Genomic DNA, 24240 nt, shown 5'->3' with positions numbered 1-24240 from the left:
TTGGAGTCCGCAATTATGTTCCAAAATTTAATCCTCACAATGATCTCAGGAGATGATGTTCGTCACCTCCTCTGTACATGAGATAGGGGGACAGGCTCAGAGAGGGCAGGGACGACCCAGGTCAAGACAGGTCCACAGCAGGGCATGAACCCATGCCAGGGCCCCTTCTGCACCCCTCCACAGAAAGAGGGGTCCCGAAAAGTGCCCACAGCTGCCCGACTCTCCCGGGACATAGGTGACCAGCCTGGGAGCTAGAGAGCAGGCTACACAGTTTCCCATGCTCCCACACCTTGGCCCGTCCTGGTTGGGGCGCAGCTGAGGGCCTGAAAAGAGAAGCCCCAGGCGGGAGGAGGGCAAGCACTGGTCTGGACTGAGGCCTTGGCAGGTCCTTTCCCCCTGCGTCGTGGCTCCCAGGTTGTGTCTCCGCCAGCCTCAGGTGGCCACGGCAGCAGAGGACTCATGGACATGGGCTGGGAGGGACGCTCGGTGCCCCCGTGCCTGGGGTGGGCTCAGAGCAGGGTGCAGCTGCAGCTGCGGGTCCCCATAGCCATCAGCAGCACCCTCAGGTTGCGCGGAGTGTGGGGCGGGTAGCGGATGGCGTAGATCTTCTCCAGCCCCGCGGGGCGCAGCAGGCAGGCGCGGTGGTGGGAGAAGGTGTCGAAGGAGAACTTGCCGTGGTAGCTGCCCATCCCGCTGCTGCCTGCAGAGGGGCAGGGGGCACGGCGGTCAGGCCCCCAGTGGCCAGCCGAGGGCCGGCCGGTCTCTGGCCTGGGCTCTGCCGGTCACAGGGTGTGACCTGGGTGGGCTGCTTCATCCCCTGAGCCTTGGTTTCCCCACCTGTAAAGTGGGCTAATCATGAGATGCTGTGGGTAAAGGGCTTAGCCCCACCCTGGCACCAGCACCCAGTCAAATAAATGTTGAGGACGCCAGGTCTGGGGCAAGATGGGTGGACGGTGGGTGAATGGATTCCAGGGGTGGCGGAGGGAGGGATTGGGAATTTGGGATTAAGAGTGCACACTATAGAAAATAGACAACAGGGACCTACTATATAGCACAGGGAACTACATTCAACATCTTTTTTTTTTTCCCAACATCCTGTAATAACCTATAATGGAAAAGAGCCTGAAAACGTGCGTGTGTGTGTTGCTTAGTCATGTCCAACTCTTTGCAACCCCACGAACCGTAGTCCGCCAGGATTCTCTGTTCATGCAATTCTCCAGGCAAGAATACTGGAGTGGATTGCCATTCCCTTCCCCAGAGGATCTTCCCAACCCAGGGATTGAACCCTGGTCTCCTGCATTGCAGGCAGATTCTTTACCATTTGAGCTATAGGGAAGTCGTGTGTGTGTGTGTGTGTATAAAACTGAATTGCTGAAACCAACACATTATTGTAAATCAAATATACTTCAGTTAAAAAAAAAAGAGGGACACAAGATGGAAAGTAAGGAAAGCAACCCCACAGTGGATTCTGGGGTGACTCCCTAGGTTTGACTCCCAGCTTTGAACTGGCAAGTGACTTCGCCTGATCTCCCTCTGTGACGTGGGGTGACAGTGGCACCACCTTCTAGAGTCGTGGGGACAAGTGTTCAGCCCCATAGGTACAGCGAGTGCTGTGTTGAGTCCACAATGTCTAGGTAGGGAGGCAGTCAAGGACCAGGTAGTAGGAAGTTCAGGGAATGCAGCCTGATGGAAGCAGGGGCAATCTGAGAGGGCTTCCTGGAGTGGGCGAGGCCTGAGGGATATGGCATTGACCAGATAAAGTGGGCATGTGGGGGCAGGAAGGCCCCAGACTGAGGGACAACTCAGGAGAGCGTTGGAGGTGGGTGACCTGGCTGTGCTGGGACCCAGGTCAAGCTCCGTGTGGCTGAGGCAGCACTTAGGGAAACGGGAGAGGAGGCGGGAGCAGGACTCCACGGCCAGGCCAGGCAGGGCCGGCCTCCAGAAGCCGAGTTGGGGTCCTGTGGCTCCGTCAGGGGCTGGGAACTATGGGGGGCTTCGTCAGGGGAATAACAGGACCAGGATCACCCACCACCGACAGACCTGCTCACTTCCCTGAGGGGGAGGGACTGGGACTGGAGGTGGGGAGCCAGGTGGGCTGGGGGCGGGACTTCCAGAAGGGAGTTGGCCCAGTGCCCAGCCCTGGGAGGGCCTGGGACCACCAGGGCAGCCCGCCAGGCCCTGCCGGTCATTTACCCTGGTGCCCGGTGTGGGCCCTCTCGTCCCCTGAGGACGAGGTCGCTCAGAGAGGGGCCGTGGTGGCCCCACCTCACACAGCCATCGGGCTTGCTGGGGCCAGCCTCAGAGGCCAGGACCTTGCAGCCAGCTTGGGGGCTGCTGGGGCCTGGTGCAGGGGGGAGCTGACAGCAGCCCCCCATCTCCATCATGGACCCAAGGGGGCGCTGGAGGGCTTGAAGGAGCCGCATGTAGCCACACGTGGAGTAGAGAGCACAGCCGGGCCGCCCTGCGCGCGCTGCCAGGCCACTTGGGGAGAAAAGCCGCAGCAGGCACCGCGGACAGAAATCACAGTGATGTTGAAAACAACCTAAGTTGTGTGTCTGTGGGTCCGCCTGCGGATGGAAGTGCCAGGACCGGCGTGGAAGGTTCCACTCCAGGCTGTGCGGAGGGGAGCGGGGCAAGGTGAGAGACAGCACCTACCCACTCCTCCGAAAGGCAGGCTGGCCAAGGTCAAGTGCATGAAGCCGTCGTTCCCACAGAAGCCCCCGCTGCTGGTCTGGGCCAGGACCCGCTTCACCACCTGGGGGGAAGCAGCGGTGAGGCTGGTGAGGGAGCTGCTGGTGCCCTAGGACCCTTACCTGACCCTCCTCGGAATCCCGAGGCTCTATCTGGCCCCCTCGGCACCTCGGGGCCCATGGCAGGGTCTGAGGCCGCTGTGTGAGCTGAAGAGTAGCCTGCCACCCCCACGTCCCCCCTGGAGACGTGTGTCTTGAGCCTCCCTTGAGCGTGGTCCACGCAGGCGGCCATGGACACAGACTCAGGCTGGCAGAGGAGGCAGGAAACCCCATCTCCTCCTGGGGACGTGAAGGGGCGGGCGATCAGGGAGATGCCCTGAGAGGGATGTGAGGTGCCTGCTGGGTGTCCAGGAGGGCAGAGGTGAGTAGGAGGGACCCTCCCCTCCCAGGGTGAAGGCCAGGTGGGGAGGCTGAGGGGCAGGGAAGCTGTGGGAGGCCTTACGGTCTGCACCACCGGGAGGACACTGAGATTTGTACTTTGGAAACATAAACTTGACCCCTGCTCGACTTAATGAAGGCCCTTCCTCTTCAGTCTGTGGACACTAAAGAAAGATTCAGTCCAGTCGCTCAGTCGTGCCCGACTCTCTGCGACCCCGTGGACTGCAGCGCACCAGGCTTCCCTGTCCATCACCAAGATGAGCAGACACTAAAGAGCTGTTGCACAAAATCTTGGCTGTAGTTAATTACAACGTGTGACCCTCAGGTCACAGCTAGATCAGGGCCTGCCCGCAGAGTGGACCCCCATCCTCAGGGTCAGAAAACCCCGTTGAGACCCGCAGTAAGGACAGCAGAAGGTGGAGTTGGGACCATCAGTGCTCAGTGAGGACCCAGGGCAGGGCACGTGGGGTGGGATGAGGGTTTGTGTCACCTCGTACCCTGGAACAGCGCCAGGCGGTCAGAAAAGCTTGAAAGCTGATTGGCCAGATGACCCCCCTCCCCGCTTCCAAACGCCTGGGTAGCACTTCCTTTTTTGACTGCTCTGTGCAGCATGTGGAATCTGTTCCCCCACCAGGGAGTGAGCCTGTGCCCCCTGCATTGGGAGCAGGTTTCACAGAGCCTTAACTGGACAACCAGGGAAGTCCCTGGGTTGCATTTTCTAAAGTTAACATTACGCAGATAAACAAGGGCTCCTTGGAGGAACAGCTGATTCTAGGGCCAGGCAGCTTGTAGACCCAGAACGGAAGGAAGTGGTGGGAAAACCAAAGGAAGAGCAGGTGTCTGGGACAGAGCAGCTCCTAGTGCCCAGAGGCCGGACAGGTTGGAGGAAAATCAGTTGGTATTGGGGACAGGTTGAACAAGGAAACAAATCAGGTGGCATTGGGTTGTAACCCGGAAAATAAGGCAGATGCACTGGAGTCCATGCTGATATAAAGAACCAGGCTTCCCTAGTGGGCCAGTGGTTAAGACTCCGTGCTTCCACTGCAGGAAGCACAGGTTCAGTTCCTGGTTGGAGAACTAAGATTGCACATGCCATGTGGCATGGCCAAAAAGAAAAAAGGCATTGATATGAAGAACCAAGCCAAGATTCCAGGTAGGATATTAGATGCTCCCGCTCCAGCAGGTAGAGCTTACTCTTACCCCCTTCCATTGAAGGTAGGCTAGACTTAGTGACTTGCTCTCACAGAAGAGAATAAGGAAAGGGAAAAATAGTCCTTGGTGGAAGCCTGTGCCAGACCCAGTCTTGGCCAGGGCTGAAGGTTTACCTTACCAGTGATGCATGGATCTCATAGTCCCCTGAGGATGAGCAGAGATGGACCCTTGGCCCTGGGGGTTTCTTTCATGAGAGAAACAGCTGGCCACTGATATGGGGGACATTCTGCAGGACAGAAGGCCAGCACCGCGTAAGCTGAGAGATGGCCACAAGGAGACCAGAGGAGCCATGGCAACTAAATGCAGCTCGGGCCCCTGGCCTGGATCCTGGGGCAGAAAGAAAAACTGGCAAAATCTGTCTAAAGTCTGGAGTGTGGTTGACAGCAATGTGCCAATGTCTGTTCCTTGGTTTTGACCAATGTAAGGGGAGAAACTGGAGTATATGGGCCTTCCCTGGACTCTCTGCAACTTTTCAGTAGATCTAAAATTATTCCAAAATTAAAAGTTTATTTTGAAAAAGCCTTGCTAGGACTTTCCTGGTGGTCCAGTGGGTATGACTCCATGCTCCCAGTGCAGGAGGTCTGTATTCCATCCCTGATTGGAGAACTAGATCCCACATGCCTGCTGCAACTCAGAGTTCGCATGCCACAGCTAAGACCTGACACAGCCTAAATAAATAAAATAGAAAGTAAAAGAGCGTTGTCCAGGGGACAACAACAACAACAACAACAATCCCCTGGAGGGTCTGCACTTCCACTGCAGAGGCCATGAGCTCGAGCCCTGGTTGGGAACTAAGATACTGCATGCTGCACACCGGGATGGGGCGGGGGGCAGGGGGCAAGCATTGCCCAGCCTATGAGGGATCTCAGGAGTGCTGGGGGTGAGGGACGTGTGTCCTGAGCTGGAGATCGCTGGCCACACACATGTGAGCCTCCCCTCCTAGGGAGGGGCAGGGGACCCCAGGGAGGGGCAGGGCACCAGGGCTCACTCTTGGGTCTGCGTGTTCTGGTCATTCATCCCCTCTCAGTCATTCCATTCCATGTTGTGTGTGCTTTCCACGAGCCAAGCACTGAAGGGGACAGTGCGGCCACCAGACAGAGATGATGCAGAAAAAGAGAGGCCAGGGCTGACCTAGAGGGGACTCTGGGCCCTAGAGGAGACCCTGGGGAGCTGCCCACTAAAGGCCCAGGAGAACGTGGCCTAGACTGAAAGGCAGGGGGGAGGCCCTGCTGCCCCCAGGAGAAAGGAGAGAGACAGAGCCAAGCGTGCCACCTGTCAGTGCCCCCGAGGGCCCAGGAGCCCCTGCCCTCCTGCCAGGCCCATTGGTCCACTCTGGTCGTGGAGCCATCGTCCTCTGCTGACCCCACTCCACTCTCCACTGCTGCCACCTGCCCCCGCCTGCGACCAGCCCCACCTGGCTGCTCTTGGAGAAGACGTACAGGGCCAGGGGCTTCTCCCGACGGTTGATGAAGTCGATGGCCTGGCCCAGGCTCCTCACGTTCACGATGGGCAGGATGGGCCCGAAGATCTCCTCCTGCATCACCGGCTCGGTCTCCTGCAAGTCCACCAGCACCGTGGGGGCTGCCCGGGAGAGGGGTTGGCTCAGCCCAGGGACGGGGCCTCTGATAGGTGGGGCCTCTGGCGGGCGGGGCCTCGGTGGGCGGGGCCTCTGGTGGGCGGGCCCGCGGGAATGTCAGGGCCCAGGGACCCGGATGTCCCAGGGACGTACTATCCCCGCAGCACCCGGAAAGTGACCACGAGGGGCTCCCCAACCTGACCGGGGCCCGTGGGTCCCAGAGAACCATTCAGCCTTGGTCTCACAATCAGAGGGTGACCCGATCTTAGACCCCAGAGTTTGAGGCCGCAGGTCCCAGCCTGTTAGACCCTCCGGGCCGTTTGGCCCAGGAGACCAGGGTTCTTTGTTCACAGCAGAGCGGATACTCAGGACGGGCAGTGGAAGCTGAGAACCGGAATCGTGGGCACGTAGCACCTGGGGTCGTGTGGCCCGTGGAGCAGCAGATCGTGGGGCTGAAGTTGGGAACCTGAGCCTAGAACTCTAGGGTCTGAGCTTGGAGAACTTGGACCAGAGTGTGGAGTCGTGGGGTCGGGGGCTCAGACCCCGGCAACAGGGAACACCAGTGTCACGAAACCATGGCACCCAGCTGGGCTGTAGGGGTGGGGTCGGGGGAGCCTCAGAGCCCAGATTCGGGGCCCAGCTGTGGCCCCCAGCGTGGAGGGGCCTTCGCTGGGGTGGGGGGTGGGGCACAGTGGCAGGGAGGGCGGGGCTCACCGATGTAGAGATCGCTTTCATCACTCTGGCCGCCGATGACCACACGACCGCAGCTCAGCAGGCCCCGGAGCCGCTGGAAATGCTTTTCGCTGATGATGCGGCCCAGGTTCGGGGAACTCTGGGGGTCATCGCCGTAGAAACGGGTAATGGCGCTCTGCAGGGCCGGCACCAGCCGCGCCTGCATCTCGGGGCTGCACAGGACGTAGTCGGGGGCCACGCAGGTCTGGCCGGCGTTGAAACAGCGGAAGAACACCACCCGGTTGGCCACGGTCTGGGGGTCACAGTTGTCGTCCACGTAGCAGGGGTTCTTGCCTCCCAGCTCCAGTGTGACGGGCGTCAGGTGCTTGGCGGCAGCAGTCATGACGATCTTGCCAACTTGAGAGTTCCCTGGGCAAGGAAGGAAACCAAAGTGGCTCTCCATCACTTGACCAGGCAGGGTGGTCCCAGCCCAGGGCTGGGCGCCCTCAAGGGGGTTCACTCCCTGCCCTGTGCCTTCCTGGAGAGGCCTTAGAATGGGGTCTCATCTGACCTTTCTTTGTCAGTTGCTGCTACACCTGGACCTTCCTCCCATCATCTTCCCCCTACCCCCACCCTGACCAGCCCCACACAGCGGAAGGTCCCCAGGAGTTCTGCCCCTGATAGCAAGCCGGCTGGCTCCCTCACCTGACTTGCCAGCTTAGACGTCCAGGAACACCACCGCCCCACCCCCCTGCCCCCTACAATGTCTCCCGGCTCCTGATCCCAGGCTGGGACCTGCAGGGACTCTTTCTAACCCGCCCCTCTGCACCCTCCCTTCTCTCCACTGGCCTCTGAAAATGACCCCTGTGGCCCAAGGTCAGCGTCCCAGTCCAGCTGGCCAACATCGGGTCTCCCATCCCTCTGATCTGACACAGCAGCCCTGGCACCCTCCCACAGGCTGCTGCCTCTCCTCTGTGCTGGTCACCCTGGTCTCACAGTCCCTCCTCCGCTCAGCCATCCCAACCACTCCCGATGCCCCCCAGGCCTTGAGACGCTCCTGCCCATGCCTGACCCAGGGTGCCATGCTGCCATTTGTGTCCTGATGACCCTGGTCTTTCTCCCCAGCCACCACGGCCCGAGGGAACCCGAAGCCCAGTCACCGCTCTGGTCTCATTTCCTCCTGCTTCCCTGTCGTTGGACCCCTCTATCCAGGCCCCCCTCACCCCCCAGGTGCCCTCCCCTGACCACAGCTCCTCCCTCAGGGCCTCCTGTCTTTGTCAAACAACTCCTTGACTATGAGGCCATCCTGACCAACCCCCGCCACGGGCCTTCCCACCTCTGCCCTGATCAACTTGGAATGGGCTCCATGACAACGCAGGAGACCTTGTCTTCCTAGCCCTGCTTCATCCCAAGGCCTGGCCGTGCCAGGCCCCGTCTGCGCTCTAGTAAACGTTCACTGAGCGAGCAGGTGAGCGAGTGAGTGGATGCTGCCCAGGCCACGTGCTGTGACAAAGGCTTTCATTCATCCACTATCCTTAAGACAGGCCTGAGACTTGGGGATGGCCCCTGTCCCACTGATAAGGAAACTGAGGCCTGGCCAAGTCAGGAGATGTGGCAGAGTACCTTCTGATTGTCCGTCAGCCTCTGCGCAGACTGCCTCGGGAGCCTGACCTGGACATTGGCCTCTGGGGTCTGCCTGCCTTGCCTCTGCAGCCTCAGTCCTGAGGGACCAGGGCCCAAAGCCCACTGAGTTTTGAGCTGTGGCGGTGGAAGGTGAGTGGAGGGTGGGTGGTAGCCCCCGCCCTCCGCCCCCGGCCAGCTGCCTCCTCCTGGTATTCCCGCCTCCTGGGAATCTGGAGGAAGAGCTGAGGACCCTGCCTCTGTGCCCTCCCCGTCTCCTTCACTGTCTGTTACGGTGGCAGCTGACAGGCCTTGTCCTGGGTTCGCGGCAGGGTCTGGGGAGGAGAGAGGCCGAGGCAGCAGCCCCGGACAGGGACGAGGTGTGCCGTGGGGGAGGCAGGTCTGGCCTCCCTCCTCCCGGGCCTGGCCTGCTCACACGGCTGTCTGCCTCCTCCACCCTTTCTTCTTTCCTGGGAATTCTGCCCTGGTCACCTGAAGCTAGGTGGTGTCTGGGCCCCATGGGCACATGCCAGAGTGATGGCAGGTGACCTCTGGGGGCAAAATCCAGCCTAACCCTGGCTAGTGAGGTGGGCACTGCATCGCTTCGTCACCCAAGTCTCCGGACCCTCATCCATCCAGCCTTCCAGAAGGGCCGTGGGGTGGTGAGGGAGTGTCTGGCACAGCCGGAGCTCACTCAGCAAGGGCAGATGCTGTGACATGAGACTGTGATTGATGGAGAGGCCTGTTCCCTGGGACAGGGCCCAGCTCCCCAAGGGTCCCAGGGGTCCAGGGCCGCTCTCCAGCCTGCCTGTCCCGGAGCCAAGCGCAGCCCCCAGCGCTCACCCCCGTGTCCGCCCTGGCTGGCTGTCTACCTCTGTCCCCTGAGCCTCTCTCCAGCAGCTGGGGACAAGGCCCCGAGGGTGGAGCTGGGCTCGGGCCTCTCGCCCCTCCCATCCCGTGCGCTCCCCGCAGCCGGCCCCCCGCAGCCGGCCCCTCACCCGTGAAGAAGATGTAGTCGAACTTGTGCTCCAGCAGCCTCCCGGTCTCCTGGGGCCCCCCCAGCACCACGGCAAAGCAGCTCTGCAAGGGGGGATGGACAAACAGAGGCTCCCTCTGGGGTCCCAGCCTGAGAGCCCAGGGGGCTGCCTGCCTGCCTGGGGACACTACCCCCTTGCCTGGCCTGACCCAGCGATGCCAGGGCTCCAGGTGGGCTCGGTGGGGAGCTGGGAGCCCCCCAGGGACACTGGGCATGGGCAGTACCAACCCACCACGTGTTCGGTTGGGGCCTGGCAGAGTTAGGGTGGGGACTGAGGCCAGGGTGACCAGAGACTGGCAGGGAGCCCCTGGGGACAGGCCCCACCCCTCTGTTTCACGCAGAGGGGAATAGAGAAGCCGGTGACCTGGGCAAGGCCACACAACCCAGAGGAGGTCGGAACTCAGGTCCTGCCCCAGGCCCAGGGGGCCGGCCTGGCCCTGCTCGGCCCCAGTGTGGCTGCCCATCTGCACCGGGCCCGGCTCACCTGGTCCAGGTATCTGGGCAGTACCTCGGCCAGGACCTTCTCAGTGGTCTTGCTGATCTCCGAGGGTTTCAGGACCACGCAGTTGCCTGTGGGGCGGAGCGGGGAGAGGGCCCATCTCCATTGGGTCCTCACACACCTGCAGGGCAGGAGCCCACCTCGCTCCCCCTCCAGGTGAAGAATACAGCTGGGCTAGGAGAGGTGCGGTGCCAGCCCCAAGGCCACACACATGGAAACCAGGCCGTCGTAGCCACCTGGTGCCAGTACCCCCCAACTCCGCCCTGGCTCTGGGGGCGGCTGTGATGCCACGAGGCTGGGAGGGGATGGGCTGGGGGCGGGAAGGCGGAGGGTCCCTCTCACCTGCTGCGAGGGCGCCCACCAGGGGCCCCAGGCTCAGGTTCAGGGGGTAGTTCCAGGGGGAGAGGATCAGCACCAGGCCAAAGGGCTCCTTCCGGATGAAGGCCGAGTCCAGCTGCGTGGCCTGGGCCAGGGCCAGCGTGGTGGAGAGCAGTGAGGGGCTGGGGCCTCAGCCTCTCAGCCACCCTCCACCCAGAGAGGCCTCCTGATCCCAGCGTCACTCACCAGGTTCTTGGACACTTTCTCATCCTTCATCCAGGCCCTCAGGTTCCTAAGGGCCAAGTTAATCTCGTTCTGGCTGATGCTGATTTCAGACACCTCTGCCTCGAAGGCTGACTGCAGGGTGGGTGAGGGGGAAGGGGCAGGGTCAGGGCTAGGATCGGGGACCCAGGACCCACATGTGGCTGGAGCCCTGGAGAGGGCTGGAGCCCTGGGGAGGGCAAAGCCTGTCTTATTGACTCATTCATTCAACTCATTTATTCTCTCCACGCTCACTGAATGCTTACAATGTATGGGTCCCATTCCTGTGCTGGGAACGTAGCGGTGATGAAGCGTACAGAAGACCTGCCCCACGGAGCTGACGTTGTGGTGGGGGCACAGTCCACGTGATGATGAGAATACTGACTACGCCATTAAGACGTGACAAGTGCAATAGAAGGATGGAACAGGGTTTCAGGGTGTGTGTGTGAGTGCCTGTGCATGTGTGTGTGTCTCTGCACTATTTTACACGAGATGGTCAGTCCAGCCTCTGGGATGCCGTGACATTTGAGCAGTGAAGAAAGAAAGGGAGGTAGCCCATGGATACCTGGAGGCAGGATATTCCAACTGAGAGTTTGGCATGTGCAAAGGCCCTGAGGCGGTGCAGGCTTTGCTCTCTTCCTGGTTAGCAAGCAGGAGAGTGGGTGTGGTGATGAGGCCCAGCCACTGGGGTGAGGACTGTTGAGCAGAGCAGGGACAGGATCTAACTCAAGTTAGAACAGGACTGTCCGTGTGGCCCCTGTGGCCTGCTTTTGTGGATGTCAGTCTGCAGCAGACACTGGGGACAGGTGTCTCTGGATAATTGCCATCAGTTCCCACAGCCCAGGGGCCAAGGGCAGATTTCGAGGGCAGGAGTCAGAAAGAGGCAAAAATCAATAGGGACATTGTCCTGATCTCTGCTGGCTGGCATGCCTGCCCCACCCCCGCGAGGGAGGAGGGACCCAGCGCGTGGGCCGCAGGCAACTGGAGGCCCATCGCCGGGGGCACCAGAGCCAAGCTGTCCTCGTGCCTGAGACTCCGCTGTTATAGGGAGAGCACCTTCCTGCCAGAGGTGAGGGCGATGGGCCCAGGGTGCCAGAGCTGAGCCTTGAGCGGGAAGGGTGTGGGGAGGAAGCCCTGGCTACCAGCTCCTCTGGGAGCTGAGCCTGCTTCAGGCATGCCTTCTACTGTGTCTGTGCTCACAGGCCACACTCCTGCCCAGCGAGATCTCCTGTGACCTGCGTGAGGTTTGGACCTGTTTAAGGGGCTTCTCTGGTGACTCAGATGGAAAAGAATCTGCCTGCAATGCAGGAGAACCGAGTTCGATCCCTAGGTTGGGAAGATCCGCTAGAGGAGGGCATAGCAACCCACTCTAGTACTCTTGCCTGGAGAATCCCATGGACAGAGGAACCTGGTGGGCTACAGTCCATGAGGTCGCAAATAGATGGACACGACTGAGTGACTAACACTTTCACTGTTTTCAAGGGATGATCTGGACGCCATTGAATGCCATGGAAGAGTAGGCTGTTTTCAGCAGGGGCTGTGTGCCCTCAGTCACCTCTGAGGATGACTGGGTGTGACCACCTGTACCTGGAAGGGCTGTTGGAGGTTAAGTGGGAGGATTCGTGCAGGGCAGACAGGTCAGATGTTGCCTGCTGGGAGGGTGGGAACAGGGCTGGCTGAGACCAGAGGGAGGGACAGATTGGATTTCCTGGGCTGCTGCTCCCTTTATGGGGCCCTGGCTCCTAAAGCCTTGAGGGTTGGAGGCGGGAGGTGAAAACTGAGCTGTAGGGAGAAGAGGGACCAGATAGACCGTCGGGTCAGGTGTCACAGAGGCGGACAGGCCAGGCCCGCAGGTGTGCGGGCAGAGGCTCCGTGGGGGTATCAGCCCCCAGGGAGCCCAATAAGCCAGATTAGGGGATGGGAGTCCCCTCTGTCATGGACCAGGTCCAGTGAGGACACTCCACACAGGGAGGCAGAGCCAGGCCCCTTGGATGTCAGAGAGCCAAGGAGAGGATGCTCTGGCACCCTGGTTTCATAAATGGGACAACAGATGATTCCAGAAACAGCTGATGAGGGAGCCTGGCTATAGTCCTGGAGCATGGTGATAAACGGAAGGTTGAGGACACTGAGAAAGTGGCTAGGCATCACCAGGAGGCCACGTCCTGAGGACAAGTCCTTGTGATCAGCTTTTACTGTCCCATGGAATGGGGGTGCCTTGATCCATGACCTCAGATGCCACGAAACCCATAGTCTCCGAGTTCAGGCCTGCTCTCTAGCCAGGGTGGACACCCAGCTGGGTGTCTGCAAATCAGGTGGGTCCCAAGGAGGCTGAAAAGCCACCCCCAGGTCTGCCAGGGCTGGCATCTCTCCCACGAACTGGGTGGAGCCAGCAGGCTCAGCAGAACGGCAAAGAGGGCCCGAGGGCGGTAAGGGATGACCCCAGAGCTCCTTGGAGAGCTCTGCTTATGGACTCAGGAGGGCTGAAGAAAAGCTCGGTGCTCAGCATGAGCCAGTGTGGGACTGCTGCAGCCCCTGGGGACAAGTGGTGACCACAGCAGCTGCCCAGCAGCCAACATGCATCTTGGGCCTGTCCTGGTGTGAAGTATCGGAATAGCACCTTTACTGTTGGCAGAGAGTCACAGCCTTGGAGGGTTATTGGTGGTGAGGGGCAGGGGGCGCCGGGGCGAGTCTGGACGCTGTGGCTTTGTGGCAAGCCCAGGGATCTTTTGTCCAGAGAAGAAGCCCAGGGACAGCTGTCTTGGGGCAACGGCAGCCACATGCGTGGGCCCTACTGGCTGAGAGGGTGGGAGGTTGACTACAAGGAAGGATATTTCTTGGGGTCCTGTCATGGCTACTGCTGGAAATGGGAGGGACTGAGCCCCAGGCCTCCAGGGTTTGGACAGAGGCCATGATGCCCACAGTACCTGGTGAAGCCAGAGTCCGCCCCAATACACGTGGCCTTAGGGGTGCGACCCTCCTCACTGGACCTCATCCCTCATGTGTCTCCACCTCTAGGCCTCCCCTCCAGCCACGCCAGCCTCCTTGCCGCTCCTCCAGCTCAAACACACCAAGCACCTCCGGCCTCAGGGCCTGTGCATGTGCCGGGCCCTCTGCCATTTCCCCCCTTGTCCCTGGGACACTTCCCCCTCCCCCTTCACACATCACCACCTCCAGGAAACCTCCCTTGACTCCCACATACGAAACAGCACCCTGACCCTGGCCCGCTCTTACCCCCTTCACACTGGGAGTGTCTCTCCATGGTATTTATCACCACCCAACATGCTTTGTATTTATTTACTGTCTAATTGTGTCTCTCCCCGGGAGGCCAGCTCCCTGGACACAGGGACTTGGTGTTATTTGTTGTGTCCCCAGAGCCTAGAACAGGACCTGGCACATAGTAAGTGTTCAATAAATAGTGGTGGAGTGGGGGAATTCCCTAGCGGTCCAGTGGTTGGGACTCGGTGCTTTCACTGCCGAGGTGCAGGTTCAATTCCCTGTCGGGGGACTAAAATCCCAAAAGCCGTTCGTGTGCATGCGTGCTAAGTCGTGGTCCGACTCTTTGCAACCCCATGAACTGTAGCCCACCAGACTCCTCTGTCTGTGGAATTCTTCAGGCAAGAATACACTGGAGTGGGTTGCCATACCCTCCTCCAGGGGGTCTTCCCGACCCAGGGATCAAACCTGTGTCTCTTATGTCTCCTGCATTGGCAGGTGGGTTCTTTTCCACTAGCGTCACCTGGGAAGCCCCAAATAGCAGTGGAGAGGAGGTAGGCATGAACGACTAGATGAATGCAGAAGAGTGGGTTCTGATACAGGAAAGGAGGTGGGCGTGATGGCTTTTAGTTCCCCTTTGTGGAGGATGCAGCTGTCCCCACCTTCGCTGCCCACCCCCCACCCCTGCCCCTAACCCCTACCCTCCTCCCCCCACCCCTGCCCTCCTCCCCCACCCCTGCACTCCCCCCACCCCTGCCCTCCTCCCCCACCCCTGCCCTCCTCCCCCCACCCCGCCCCCCACCCACCTTGTGCAGGTCCTGAGCCAGCGCCTCCTGCAGAAGCTGCTTGTTCTCTCGCAGGAAGCGGCTCAGGCCGTTCAGCTGGGCGGCCCGGAACTCTGCTGGCCGTGTGCGCCCCGAGCTGAAGGCCTCCCGCAGCCGCTGCAGGGTGTCCGCGAAGGGGTCCATCCTGCAGGGTAGGGGCAGCGTGGGTCGGGGTGCCCCCACCTCCACCACCCCTCCACAGCCCTTGCTCGCACCCACGTGGGCCCACGGACACCCCCTCGGGGACTCACACATAATCCCAGGGACCCGGGCTGCCCCGGCTACGCGCACACACACCACACACATGCACACACAGGACACACTTAGACAGCCACTGACAGAACTGCAGATCACGCCCCTCGGCCAGTGGGCAGGAGGGCCCTGGACCCCAGGGCAGTCACGGGCCTAGGCCTGGTCTGGACAGCTACTCCACCGCCCCTAAGGGCGAGCAGGCGGCCAGAGGACCACGCATCTTCCTGCTGCACAGAGAAGAGCCTTAAACCACGGCTCCCCCCCGCCCCCCACTCCGCACCCCTCCCAGAGACGGCAGCCCTGAGCCCAGCAGGCCTGGGTGGAGCAACCGGGGGGAGTGTGGCCACCAACGGCCCCTGCAGCCACCTCGTTGGGACATTCCTGACGCAGAATGCGCTGCCACCCCTGGTCCCTAGGCGGGGGGCCCTGCCCAGAGAGGCCGGGCTGGTGGGCGGTGGCTCAGAGGCCGGGTGACAGGACCCCTCCCCGCAGCCGTGGCCCAGCTCCGCAGCAAAATGGGGAAGGAAGAGCTCGCCTCCCACAGGAGCCGCAGCCCACCCCCACTCCGCGGCCACGGTGCAGGAGGAACAGGGAGTCGGGGGTGGCGAGCAGTGACGGGCAGCCCGGCCCACGTGCTGGCATCAGCCTGGGCCAGCAAACTGGGTAAGGGCCCTGGCATTCCCCCGGGCCTCTGCCTGTTTACCTGAAGCTCACGAGAGGAGTGCTCTGACGCACTTGGTCCTCGGCCTGGTGCCAAAGACCCATGGGAGCCCTTTCCTTCTTCCCTTCTGACTCCCTTCCCTCGGGTCTCTGCTAGGCTGATGCCTCCTTCAGGCAGCCCACCATGACTACTCCCTTATACATTCTCACAGAAGTCCCGCGACCGTGCTCCCTACCACACTGTGTGTGTGTGAGTTGCTCAGTCGTGTCCGACTCTGTGATTCCTTGGACTGTAGCCCGTCAGACTCCTCTGTCCATGGACTGCTGCAGGCAAGAACACTGGAGTGGGTTGCCATTTCCTTCTTCAGGGGATCTTCCTGACCCTGAGATCAAACCCTGGTCTCCTGCATTGCGGGCAGATTCTTCACCCTCTGAGCCCAGGGAAGCCCACCCTGTGTCGTACTTTGTGGTAAATACCTGGTTTCTTTCTGTCCGCTTCTCTGTCCCCACCCCCCATCCCTCTCCTCTCCCACTAGACTGGGAGGCAGGGCCCCACTCTGCCTTCTTGGCCTGTCATTTAGGTCTTCGTGCTCCCCATCTGTTAGGGTCTCCCTTCCACCTACCAGCTCACAGGGTTTTTTTATCAAGGGTGAGACCCTGCCGGCCAGTTCGGGGCCCAGGGCGTGGCATCAGTGCCCCCGGGGCGGTCAGCTACGGTTAAGTGGCCGCTGCGGCCACAGCCCTGTTTTCTGCAGGGCTCCATGACTGCCTGGGCCAAGCTGCTCCAGCCGACAGGATGGCCTGGCAAGATGGACTCTGTGCCAGAGCCTGACGGGAGCCCTGCGCTGTCCCCATACGCGTGACGGAGGCCAGACTGAACCCACAGGCCTCCTGCTGCGATCAGGAGAAAGCGGGCAGTTGTCTGGGCACAGGGCGGGCTCCATGGCCCCCAGAGAGGGTGAGAGTGCCCCAGAGCGGGCACATTGTCAGGGCCGCTCTCAGCCCCAGGCTCACCCTCCGCTCCCACCCTCCTCCTGGGAAGAAGGCGTACCGGCCAGAGGCCCAGGAGCCCAGAGCCTTGATGACCCCCAGGACCGCCTCGTGAGCTCAAACCCTGACCCGGCCTCTTCTGGCTGTGTGACCTTGGGCAAGTCACTCGTCTTCTCTCTGCCTCAGTTTCCGTGTCTGTAAAATAGGGATGCCGATAGCACTTGCTCTGGAGAAGGAAATGGCAACCCACTCCAGTATTCTTGCCTGGGAAATGCCATGGACAGAGGAGCCTGGCGGGCTACAGTCCCTGGAGTCACAAAGAGCTGGACACAACTGAGCGACTAAACCACCATCACCAATAACACTTGCTACCATCCGGAGAATTAAATGACGCATCACCTTGGGGAGCAGTGGCCGTTGCCCACATAGTTAGCGGTCAGCTGTGGTTATTGTTACCAAGTGCTCGGCAAATATTTATTTATCCCTCTTCCCTTGCCCCCACCCCCTCTCACCTTCAGATTCTTGCTGACGGATGCTGAGGACGAACCACACCTGCCCCCTCCCTCCTCTGCAGGGTTCCTTTCCTAAGCGTCTCCGCAGAACCCACAAAAATGTGAGGCATCTCACTTGAAGGGAGCATCTCCCTGTGCAGTGAGGGGCGGGGAGCTCTGCGGGGGTGGAGGTCTGGTTGGAACATTCCAGCAGCCTCTCCGGGGCGACACTGAGGTCAACTCACACAATAGTGCCCCCTGCAATTTGGTCAGGACCGAGTCCCCCCCACCCCCAGGGGTGCCTGCCGGGGAGCAGGGAGCTTGACTCAACCCATGTGATCAGGTGAGCCAAAGTTACCTGTGGGGCCTGGGGCCTGAGGGAACCTGTGACCCCTGTGACCAGGTGAGCCTGTGACCTCACAAGGGAGCCGAGCAGCTGCTGTGGACACACCAGTGCATGGGTTCCTGCACCGGGGGGTCTGGGGGCCCTGAGCCCACCTCCCTGGGAGCTGTTAAGTCATTTGATGTGACAAGGGACGGCTGGTTTCCCGGGGGACCCCGGGGCCTGGGGCCTGGGGATGCGCTAGTAAGAATAATAACGACCAGGTGCTGACGCTGCAGGTACTGTGTCAGCGGCGGGGGCACCAGACGTGGGTATAGCATGGTGTTCGGATGGCATCCCTGAAGGAAGCTGAGGCCCCGGGCCCGTGGCATCGAGGACACTGGCAGGCGGGGTGGACACTCAGGTCTGCTGCCTCCAAAGCAGTATCGGGAAGCCGCTGCTGCCCGGGCCCCGCCCCTGCGCCCTGCCTGGTCCTGCCGAGGAGCTACCTCCCAGCCCCCACCCCGTCCACCCTCCAGCGCTTTCTGCCTTGGTTTCCCCATCTATACCACAGTCCCTCTAAAAGCATGCTCCCAGTATGCCGTGTCAGGGGCCCAAGGACCTGGGTCCAAATCCCAGGTTATCAGCTCGGGTCTTGGGCAGGTGGCTTGGCCTCCCTGTGGCTCGCTCTTCCCATCCGTGAAATGGGCATGATGCCTATGTTTACCCTGTGGTGCTGGGAAGCGCTTAGGGCTGGGCCGAGCCCCATGAGTGCTCGTGAGGATGGTTCCTGACGATTGTTATTCAGACAAGACCGCAAAGGACGTCTGTGCCGAGGGGGCCAAGAGGAGAAGACCCTGGGGTGGGAACCCAAGGAGACCTTGGCCCAGTGTGGACACCTGGGAGGCAAGGACATCAACTTGGGACCCAGTGGGGGCAGGGAAGCGGAGCCGGCAAGAGCAACAGAGGTGACCTCGGTGACCTGAGGGCCGGGGCAGCCCCCCGACCGTCAGGTGGAGGTCACCGGCCTGCCTCGAAAGCCCCACAGGCCCCAGTACCCTAGAGTGTCTAGCCTGGCCTCACCCCAGGACCCGTGTAGCCTTAGCCTGGATTTTCCCAAGGACTCCCGCACTCTGGGCAGCAGCCGCCTCCCTTCTGTGGGGGCCGTGGGGAGCTGGGGACCAACCCTTGGCCGTGGGCTGAGCCAACCCCAGCCCCGCTGCACGGAGAGGCTGTGCCCACGGCTGGACTCCCTGATGCTGGTCAGGTCCGTCTGATAACAGCTTCTCTGTCAGGCAGGGAAGGCGGGGCCTGGCTGACCTTTCTTCCTGGATGTTGGCAGGGTCCATTCCCAAGAATGTGATAGCTCAGAACCACTCACAGTGAACCCCGCCCCAGCCGTGGGTACGCGTGGCCGATGCCCAGGAAATGTGCTGTCAGACGGATGCTTGATGCTACTCCCCTCCACCCCAGGGACAGGGGTGTATTCCTTCCTGAGGCAGCCGGTCCAGAGCTGGGCCCCCTGGCTCCCTCAGTAACCCCAGCCCAGCTCAGACTCAGTACAGGCGCTGGCTGCCTCAGGGATCCTCAGCTCCTCTCTTTGATCTCTGAGGTTGGGGCGAAGGGAAGTCCCTTCCTCCTCCTCCTTTGTCCCCAGGCGGGCAGAGCAGCTCTGAGAAGACAAAGCTAGCTTCTGCATGCGACCGTAAGGGGTCAGGCCTGCCCTGACCCAGAGCAGCCAGAGTCTTGACAGCAACCCAGAGTCCCCATGCCAGCCTGCTGGCAGGCCCCCAGCCCTGACCACTGGCAGCTGGATCTCCAGCTGCCACAGAGCACCATACCTGAGGACCTGCCCAGCTGCCCGTCTTCCTGGTCGGCCGCGCTCTGCCCAGCTGCCTGCCCTGCGGTTATGAAATGTCCAGGGCTGGGCCGGCCCCTGGGGCGGGGCCGCCCTGGCCTCATGCCTGACTTTGACTCTGGGCTGGCCGGAGGCTACAGGCTGAAATTTCATTATCACTTCCTTCAGTTGGTGGGGGGTGGGGGGGTGCCTCTAGGTCCTTCCCTGGACCACAGAGAGAGGGCCAGGGCCCAGAGAGGGCCAGCACCAGGCCAGCGCCACACAGCAGGCCTCAAGGGAGCTCTGAGCTGAGGCTCCATTCTGAGGCCTTAGGTGGGAAGGGTCCCAGGCCTGGCTGGAGGAGGAGGAGGAGAGTCCAGGGAGTAGAATTCTGATATGGATGGGGGCGGCGGCCTGGAGCGACAGGGAAAGCCTGCTCCCCACAACCACCCTCCCCCCACCTCTGAGCCTCAGTTTCCCATCTGCAAAGTGAAGAGATCAGATCCAAAGACAGCTGGAGTCCGGAAACACAACCTCAGGGCCCAGGCGGGCCGCAGGCTTCGTCCTGACGGCCGCGTGTCTGTGTCCATCAGCGTTATCTGCCTCCCCCAGCACCCCACTCGCGGCGCCTGTCACCCCTGCAACGTGACATTTTACAACGAGGAGACGGAGGCTCAGGCAGGGGAGGATCTGATGCCACAGGGCACAGTGGAGGGCTGGGACCCACACAAGAAGGCTGTCATTCTGTGCCGGGCCGGGTCGGTCTCCAGCAGCCCCCTCCTACCTCCCGGGAAAGAGCGCCGCCCTCTGCCCTCCAGGTGAGCCGCCGTGGAGACAAGTGCGGCCGTGGAGGTTCCCATGTGCCCGCTCCTCCGCGTCACCCCAGCCCCCACGCCTGCACACCTGTCAGAGCCAGCACAAAGGGGGAAGATCCCCCCGCGGGTGCTGTTGTCAGACAGGCGGGTGATTAGGTTACAGGCCTGGGGACAGGCGTATCGTCCTTGCCATCACCCCAGGCCTGTCGCCCCGGGCCCTCGGCTGCCCCCCACCTTGGTGCCCTGGGTCTTGCCCGGGATCATGGCCCAGGGCCTCTGGGCCGACCGGGCCCCTGGGAGATGCTCCTCACGGCCCCCGCCCTCCCCGCGGCCCCTGCCTACCTGGGAGGGCAGGAGAGGCCTCCGGGCCCTCCTGCAGGATCTGGTAGCCCCCAGAGGCTTCAGCCACTGGGACGGGGTAAGGGGCTGCCGGGGCCCCCGTCCTCTGCGTGGGATGGAGCCCCCAGCCGCTGCCTGTCACGTGGCTCGGCATGTGACAGCCCTGCCCTGCTGTCTGGAGCTGAGCCAGGCAGAGCCAGCGGCAGGCGGGGCAGGGCTGGAGCTGAGCCTGGCAGCGGTCAGCCTGGAACCAGGCCCAGAGAGGGGCAGTCACTGATCTAAGGCCACACAGCAAATCAGGGATCAACCTGGGGAGACATTGGTGGCTGGTAGGGGTATTGGAGGATCCTGAGGGGCCCCTCCCTGACCGGGGATCCCTCCTGCAGGGGTTACCCCTGAACTTGTCACGAATTCAGCGTGGGAAGTCCCCAAAGAGGACTGTCCTCCTGGCACAAGGGTCCTAACCTGGCCTGGGAGTGAAGCTCCCGGAGCCTTAAGGGGCACCTCCCCATGGGGAGAAACAGGGGGCAACCCCCTGCCCTCTCTGGGTTGGATGCCTTGTGTTGATCCTTAAAGCTCCAGGGGCTCATATGGGACCTGGGGTGACACGCTTGTCCCAGAGAGCTCGGGGTAGATGAGGGGATGTTGCCAAGGTACCACTAGGAGCCACTCTCGGAGCCAGTCTGGTGGTGGGGGGGGTCTTCCGAGGACCCAGGTCAGCCGGCAGGGTGGTGTTGGGGGTGCACAGAGATCGGCGGCTGGCGGAGGGGGGCACATCTGACCAGCCGAGCCCTGCCCTTCTGCAGCTCCTCTGGGTTTCAGATTGGAGATCTGGATGAAAGACCCTCGTGATCGTCACCTTTGGGCTCCCTCTCTGGGCAGAGATGGAAGGTGAGCAGGTCACGGACTAAGGCATCATGTTCATTCGTTCATTCATTCATTCTGTCCCTCACCTGATGAGCCTGACTCACAGAGCCTCAGATCCGAGCATCTGACCCCATGGCCTGCCCAGGCTCTCCAACCCCCCTGCTCGGCAACCTTGAGCAAGTCCCGACAGCTCTCCGGGCCTCTGTTTCCTCCCCCTAAAACGGGGTTGGGGCTCTCTGCCTCACAGAGCTGCTGTGAGGGTGAAATCCGTCTGGAAAGCCCCCAGTATACAGTAGGTGCTCAGCAGGTGTGAAGGGTTTTCTGCCCCTTTGCCCACCCTCCTAAGGGAGTGGCCACCCCAGGCCTTGTCCCTGGGACCCTGCCCGCCCCCTCCTTCCTGCTCCCAGCTTTGAAGGCAGGACCTGTCTCTGACCCGGCAGCCACCCCCAAGGAGGCCAGTGTCACCCCGGGGTGCAGGCAGAGGCCACTGGGGCTCAGTGCCCAGCATACAGTCGGCACTCATTTGTGTGCTCGCTTAGCAAAGCTTCACTCACACGGGACACAGACCTTCGTATAATCCTCAGACGTGTGGTCTGAACGTCACAGACGAGGCAACAGACTCAGAGAGGGGCAGTGGCCGGGCCAGGGCCGCACAGAGGGACAAGCAGGGATTCTAACCCGGCCAGGCCTGAGTGCCCAGCCCTCGGCGTCTCCAGCGGGCCCCGCTGTCTTGCCTAGGAGCCGGGTGGGGGTCACCCCCACTCCCAGGAGCCTTTGGGTCTCAGTTGAAAGCAGCATCTATCCTGGATACTTGCTGTTTCAGGCACCAGCAGGGTCTTTGGCACATCCCAGCTCGGGACCTCCCAATAGCTTGTGACAATCGTTCTCTGTTTTTTATGATTTTTTAAAATAGCTACTTTAATCACTTTTTTTGGCTGCACAGGGTCTTAGTTGCAGTGTGTGATGATCTTCAATCTTTGTCGAGGCATGTAAGAGCTAGTTCCCTGACCAGGGACCCAACCCTGCCCCCCTCCACTGGAAGTGTGAAGTCTTAACCACTGAACCCCTAGGGAAGTCCTCCCATGTTTTTTAGTTTCAAAAAATGGCAAAAATCTGCCTCAAGGCCACAGAAGCAGTGTTAGGGGAATTAGCAGTGGACTCTGAGCGCTCTTTTGGATTCAGTGTAGCGGTGACACTTCACAAGGCCTCTGGAGCTGTTTCAAGGTGTTTGAATCAGGAATAATGTGTATGTCTCCTGCTTGCTTTCCTGTGAGAAGCATCTATTATTTTCAAATGAGAACAAAAATAGAACCTAGTACAGAAAAAATTGGACCTTCCCAAATGACTCAACGGTAAAGAATCCACCTGCGATGCAGGAGCCAAAGGAGACTAGGGTTCCATCCCTGGGTCGGGAAGATCGCCTGGAGGAGGGCATGCCGACCCACTCCAGTATTCTTGCCTGGAGAATTCCATGGACAGAAGACACTGGTGGGCTGCAATCCATGGGGTCACAAAGAAATGGACATGACCAAGCAACTTAGCATGCATGCATGCACAACTTGGGACATTTGAATTTGTACTCTATGTCAGTGTTTAAAAAAAAAAATAATTGATTTTTTGTTATTTAGGTGTAAATATATTTTCTTTTTGCTTTTAATAGGATTAAGTTGTTGTTCAGTCACTAAGTCATGTCTGACTCTTTGTGACCCCATGGGCTGCAGCCCGCCAGGCTCCTCTGTCCATGGGTTTTCCCAGGTAAGAATCCTGGAGTGGGCTGCCATTTCCTTCTCCAGGGGATCTTCCTAGACCAGGGATTGAACCAACGTCTCTTACTTGGCAGGCAGATACTTTACCACTGAGCCACCAGAGAAGCCTGATAGGATTAAGATAGTGTCATTAATCAGTGGGTGCCATAAAGTCAGATTTGGAAATGAGCTACCATGACCCCCCCTCCCCAAAATGTTCTGAAATGAATCGATTTTAAGAAAGTAATTCAAAAGTAAAAGCTAGCAAAATCACAGAAGGAGTCCACGTGTAACAAGGACTCTAAGACCTAATTAAATATTTCTGGGACCCTACACTGTCCAGTAACCTGCTTCTTAGGCGTGGACCAAGATCCCACATAAAACAAGCAATATTGTAGAAAGCCAGCATCTGAGAAGTGATGCCAGGGACTTTCCTGGCAGTCCACTGGTTAAGACTGTGCTGCCAACACAGGTGGTGTGGGTGAGATCCCTGGTTGGGGAACTGAGACCCTACATGCTGTGCCGCAAGGCCAAAAAAATAAATACATAAATAAAAGAGGAAGTAGCTTCCAGTGGTGCTCAGCACAGAGGAGGCGGAGGGACCCACTTGTTCCCACTTCCTAGAGCAACGTCCCTGATCTCCTCCCACCTTCTCTTTGCTTCTGGCTGGTTCATAAAATACACTCCATCTGATTACATCTTGGGGGTCCCTCCTTGTGAGAGAGTCACAGCCCAAGGGTGTCTGCCCATGAGCACGCAAGCCCGCCCAGGTGACTTTGCCCTTTCTTGGAGGACACGCATCCACTCGGTAAATACCGGGCCACCTGGTATTTAAGACCCTACTGACTCACTGTATTCACCCTGATTTGTTTTCTGTGAAACCTCAAAATGTGGATGGTGAGCTCTCAGCTGGAGGGAGCTTCCAGAGACTGCGTCTCGGAGCTTCCCGGCCCCTTCAGAGGTCACCCCTTCTTCCCTTTGTCCTGTTACAGGAATTCTTTGGGCTTGTCCTCTTTCCAACACAGTGACAACTAAATAGCTCCCCTATCCGGCCTCTCTCTAAGAGCCACTGGGTCTGGGGCACTGCCCTTCTCTTTCCATGGGTGTGATAGAGGAAATGCTCACATACTGAGGTTTAGGGAACCCATTCTGCCTTATCCATGAATTAACTTGAATTTGATGCTAACTAGAACAGCCTTCTGGTGGCCTATCAGACAAACACTGTGCATTTGCTTCAGTCGTTAAACAAAAGGAGGCATTGACCAGAAGAATATCCATGTTAAAAATGAAGATGATATGCCTCTCTTCCTGGGACGTCCATGCTGGTAACTCCTTTGGTGATAAGACTCCGTTCGCAGGTGCCAAGACAGTACTGACTCACTATTCACCTGATTTGTTTTCTGTGAAACCTTGAAGGAACATCTCCCTGACTTGTTTGACATTCTGTGTTCTGACAAGACATAAAATTGTGCTGAAAACCCTGTTTCTCTGGAGCAGTTCCTCAGAATAACCTGAGAGGCTCTCTTCGGGGCTATAGTCTTCAGTTTGGCTCAAATAAAACCC

General features: G+C 59.9%; 1 protein-coding gene across 6 annotated transcripts; it reads right to left on the bottom strand.

The window, feature by feature from the left end:
* On the bottom strand, positions 1-20204 carry ALDH3B1 (aldehyde dehydrogenase 3 family member B1). 6 transcript variants are annotated; one of them, XM_065937909.1, is made up of 11 exons: positions 16323-16345; positions 15508-15595; positions 14342-14504; positions 10308-10418; positions 10086-10206; positions 9729-9814; positions 9207-9288; positions 6631-7017; positions 5755-5921; positions 2656-2755; positions 1-700 (listed from the first exon to the last, which is right to left on the bottom strand). In XM_065937909.1, exons 3-11 carry the CDS (start codon positions 14501-14503, stop codon positions 510-512), a joined length of 1407 nt encoding a protein of 468 aa, XP_065793981.1. In that variant the 5' UTR covers position 14504; positions 15508-15595; positions 16323-16345; the 3' UTR covers positions 1-509. The 6 variants fall into 6 exon arrangements, with proteins under 6 accessions (XP_065793981.1, XP_065793982.1, XP_065793979.1 ...); XM_065937910.1 differs by lacking the exons at positions 15508-15595; positions 16323-16345 and adding an exon at positions 20069-20204; XM_065937907.1 differs by lacking the exons at positions 15508-15595; positions 16323-16345 and adding an exon at positions 18916-19001.
* Between the last annotated feature and the right edge of the window lie 4036 nt (positions 20205-24240).

This window comes from Muntiacus reevesi, chromosome 5 (assembly GCF_963930625.1).
Source record: "Muntiacus reevesi chromosome 5, mMunRee1.1, whole genome shotgun sequence".
Classification (NCBI taxonomy): Eukaryota; Metazoa; Chordata; class Mammalia; order Artiodactyla; family Cervidae; genus Muntiacus; species Muntiacus reevesi.
Note: the sequence above shows the minus strand (reverse complement) of the source record. Positions and strands in the feature narration are given on the sequence as shown.

What these genes read in the sequence shown, in the direction of transcription:
- ALDH3B1 (XM_065937910.1), bottom strand. Translation starts at nt 14,503, where the DNA reads ATGGACCCCTTCGCGGACACCCTGCAGCGGCTGCGGGAGGCCTTCAGC. An exon ending in AGAAAGTGTCCAAGAACCTG is followed by an intron (nt 10,207 to 10,307) that starts GTGAGTGACGCT and finishes GCCCTGGCCCAG; the next exon opens with GCCACGCAGCTGGACTCGGC. An exon ending in GGTGGGCGCCCTCGCAGCAG is followed by an intron (nt 9,815 to 10,085) that starts GTGAGAGGGACC and finishes TCCGCCCCACAG; the next exon opens with GCAACTGCGTGGTCCTGAAA.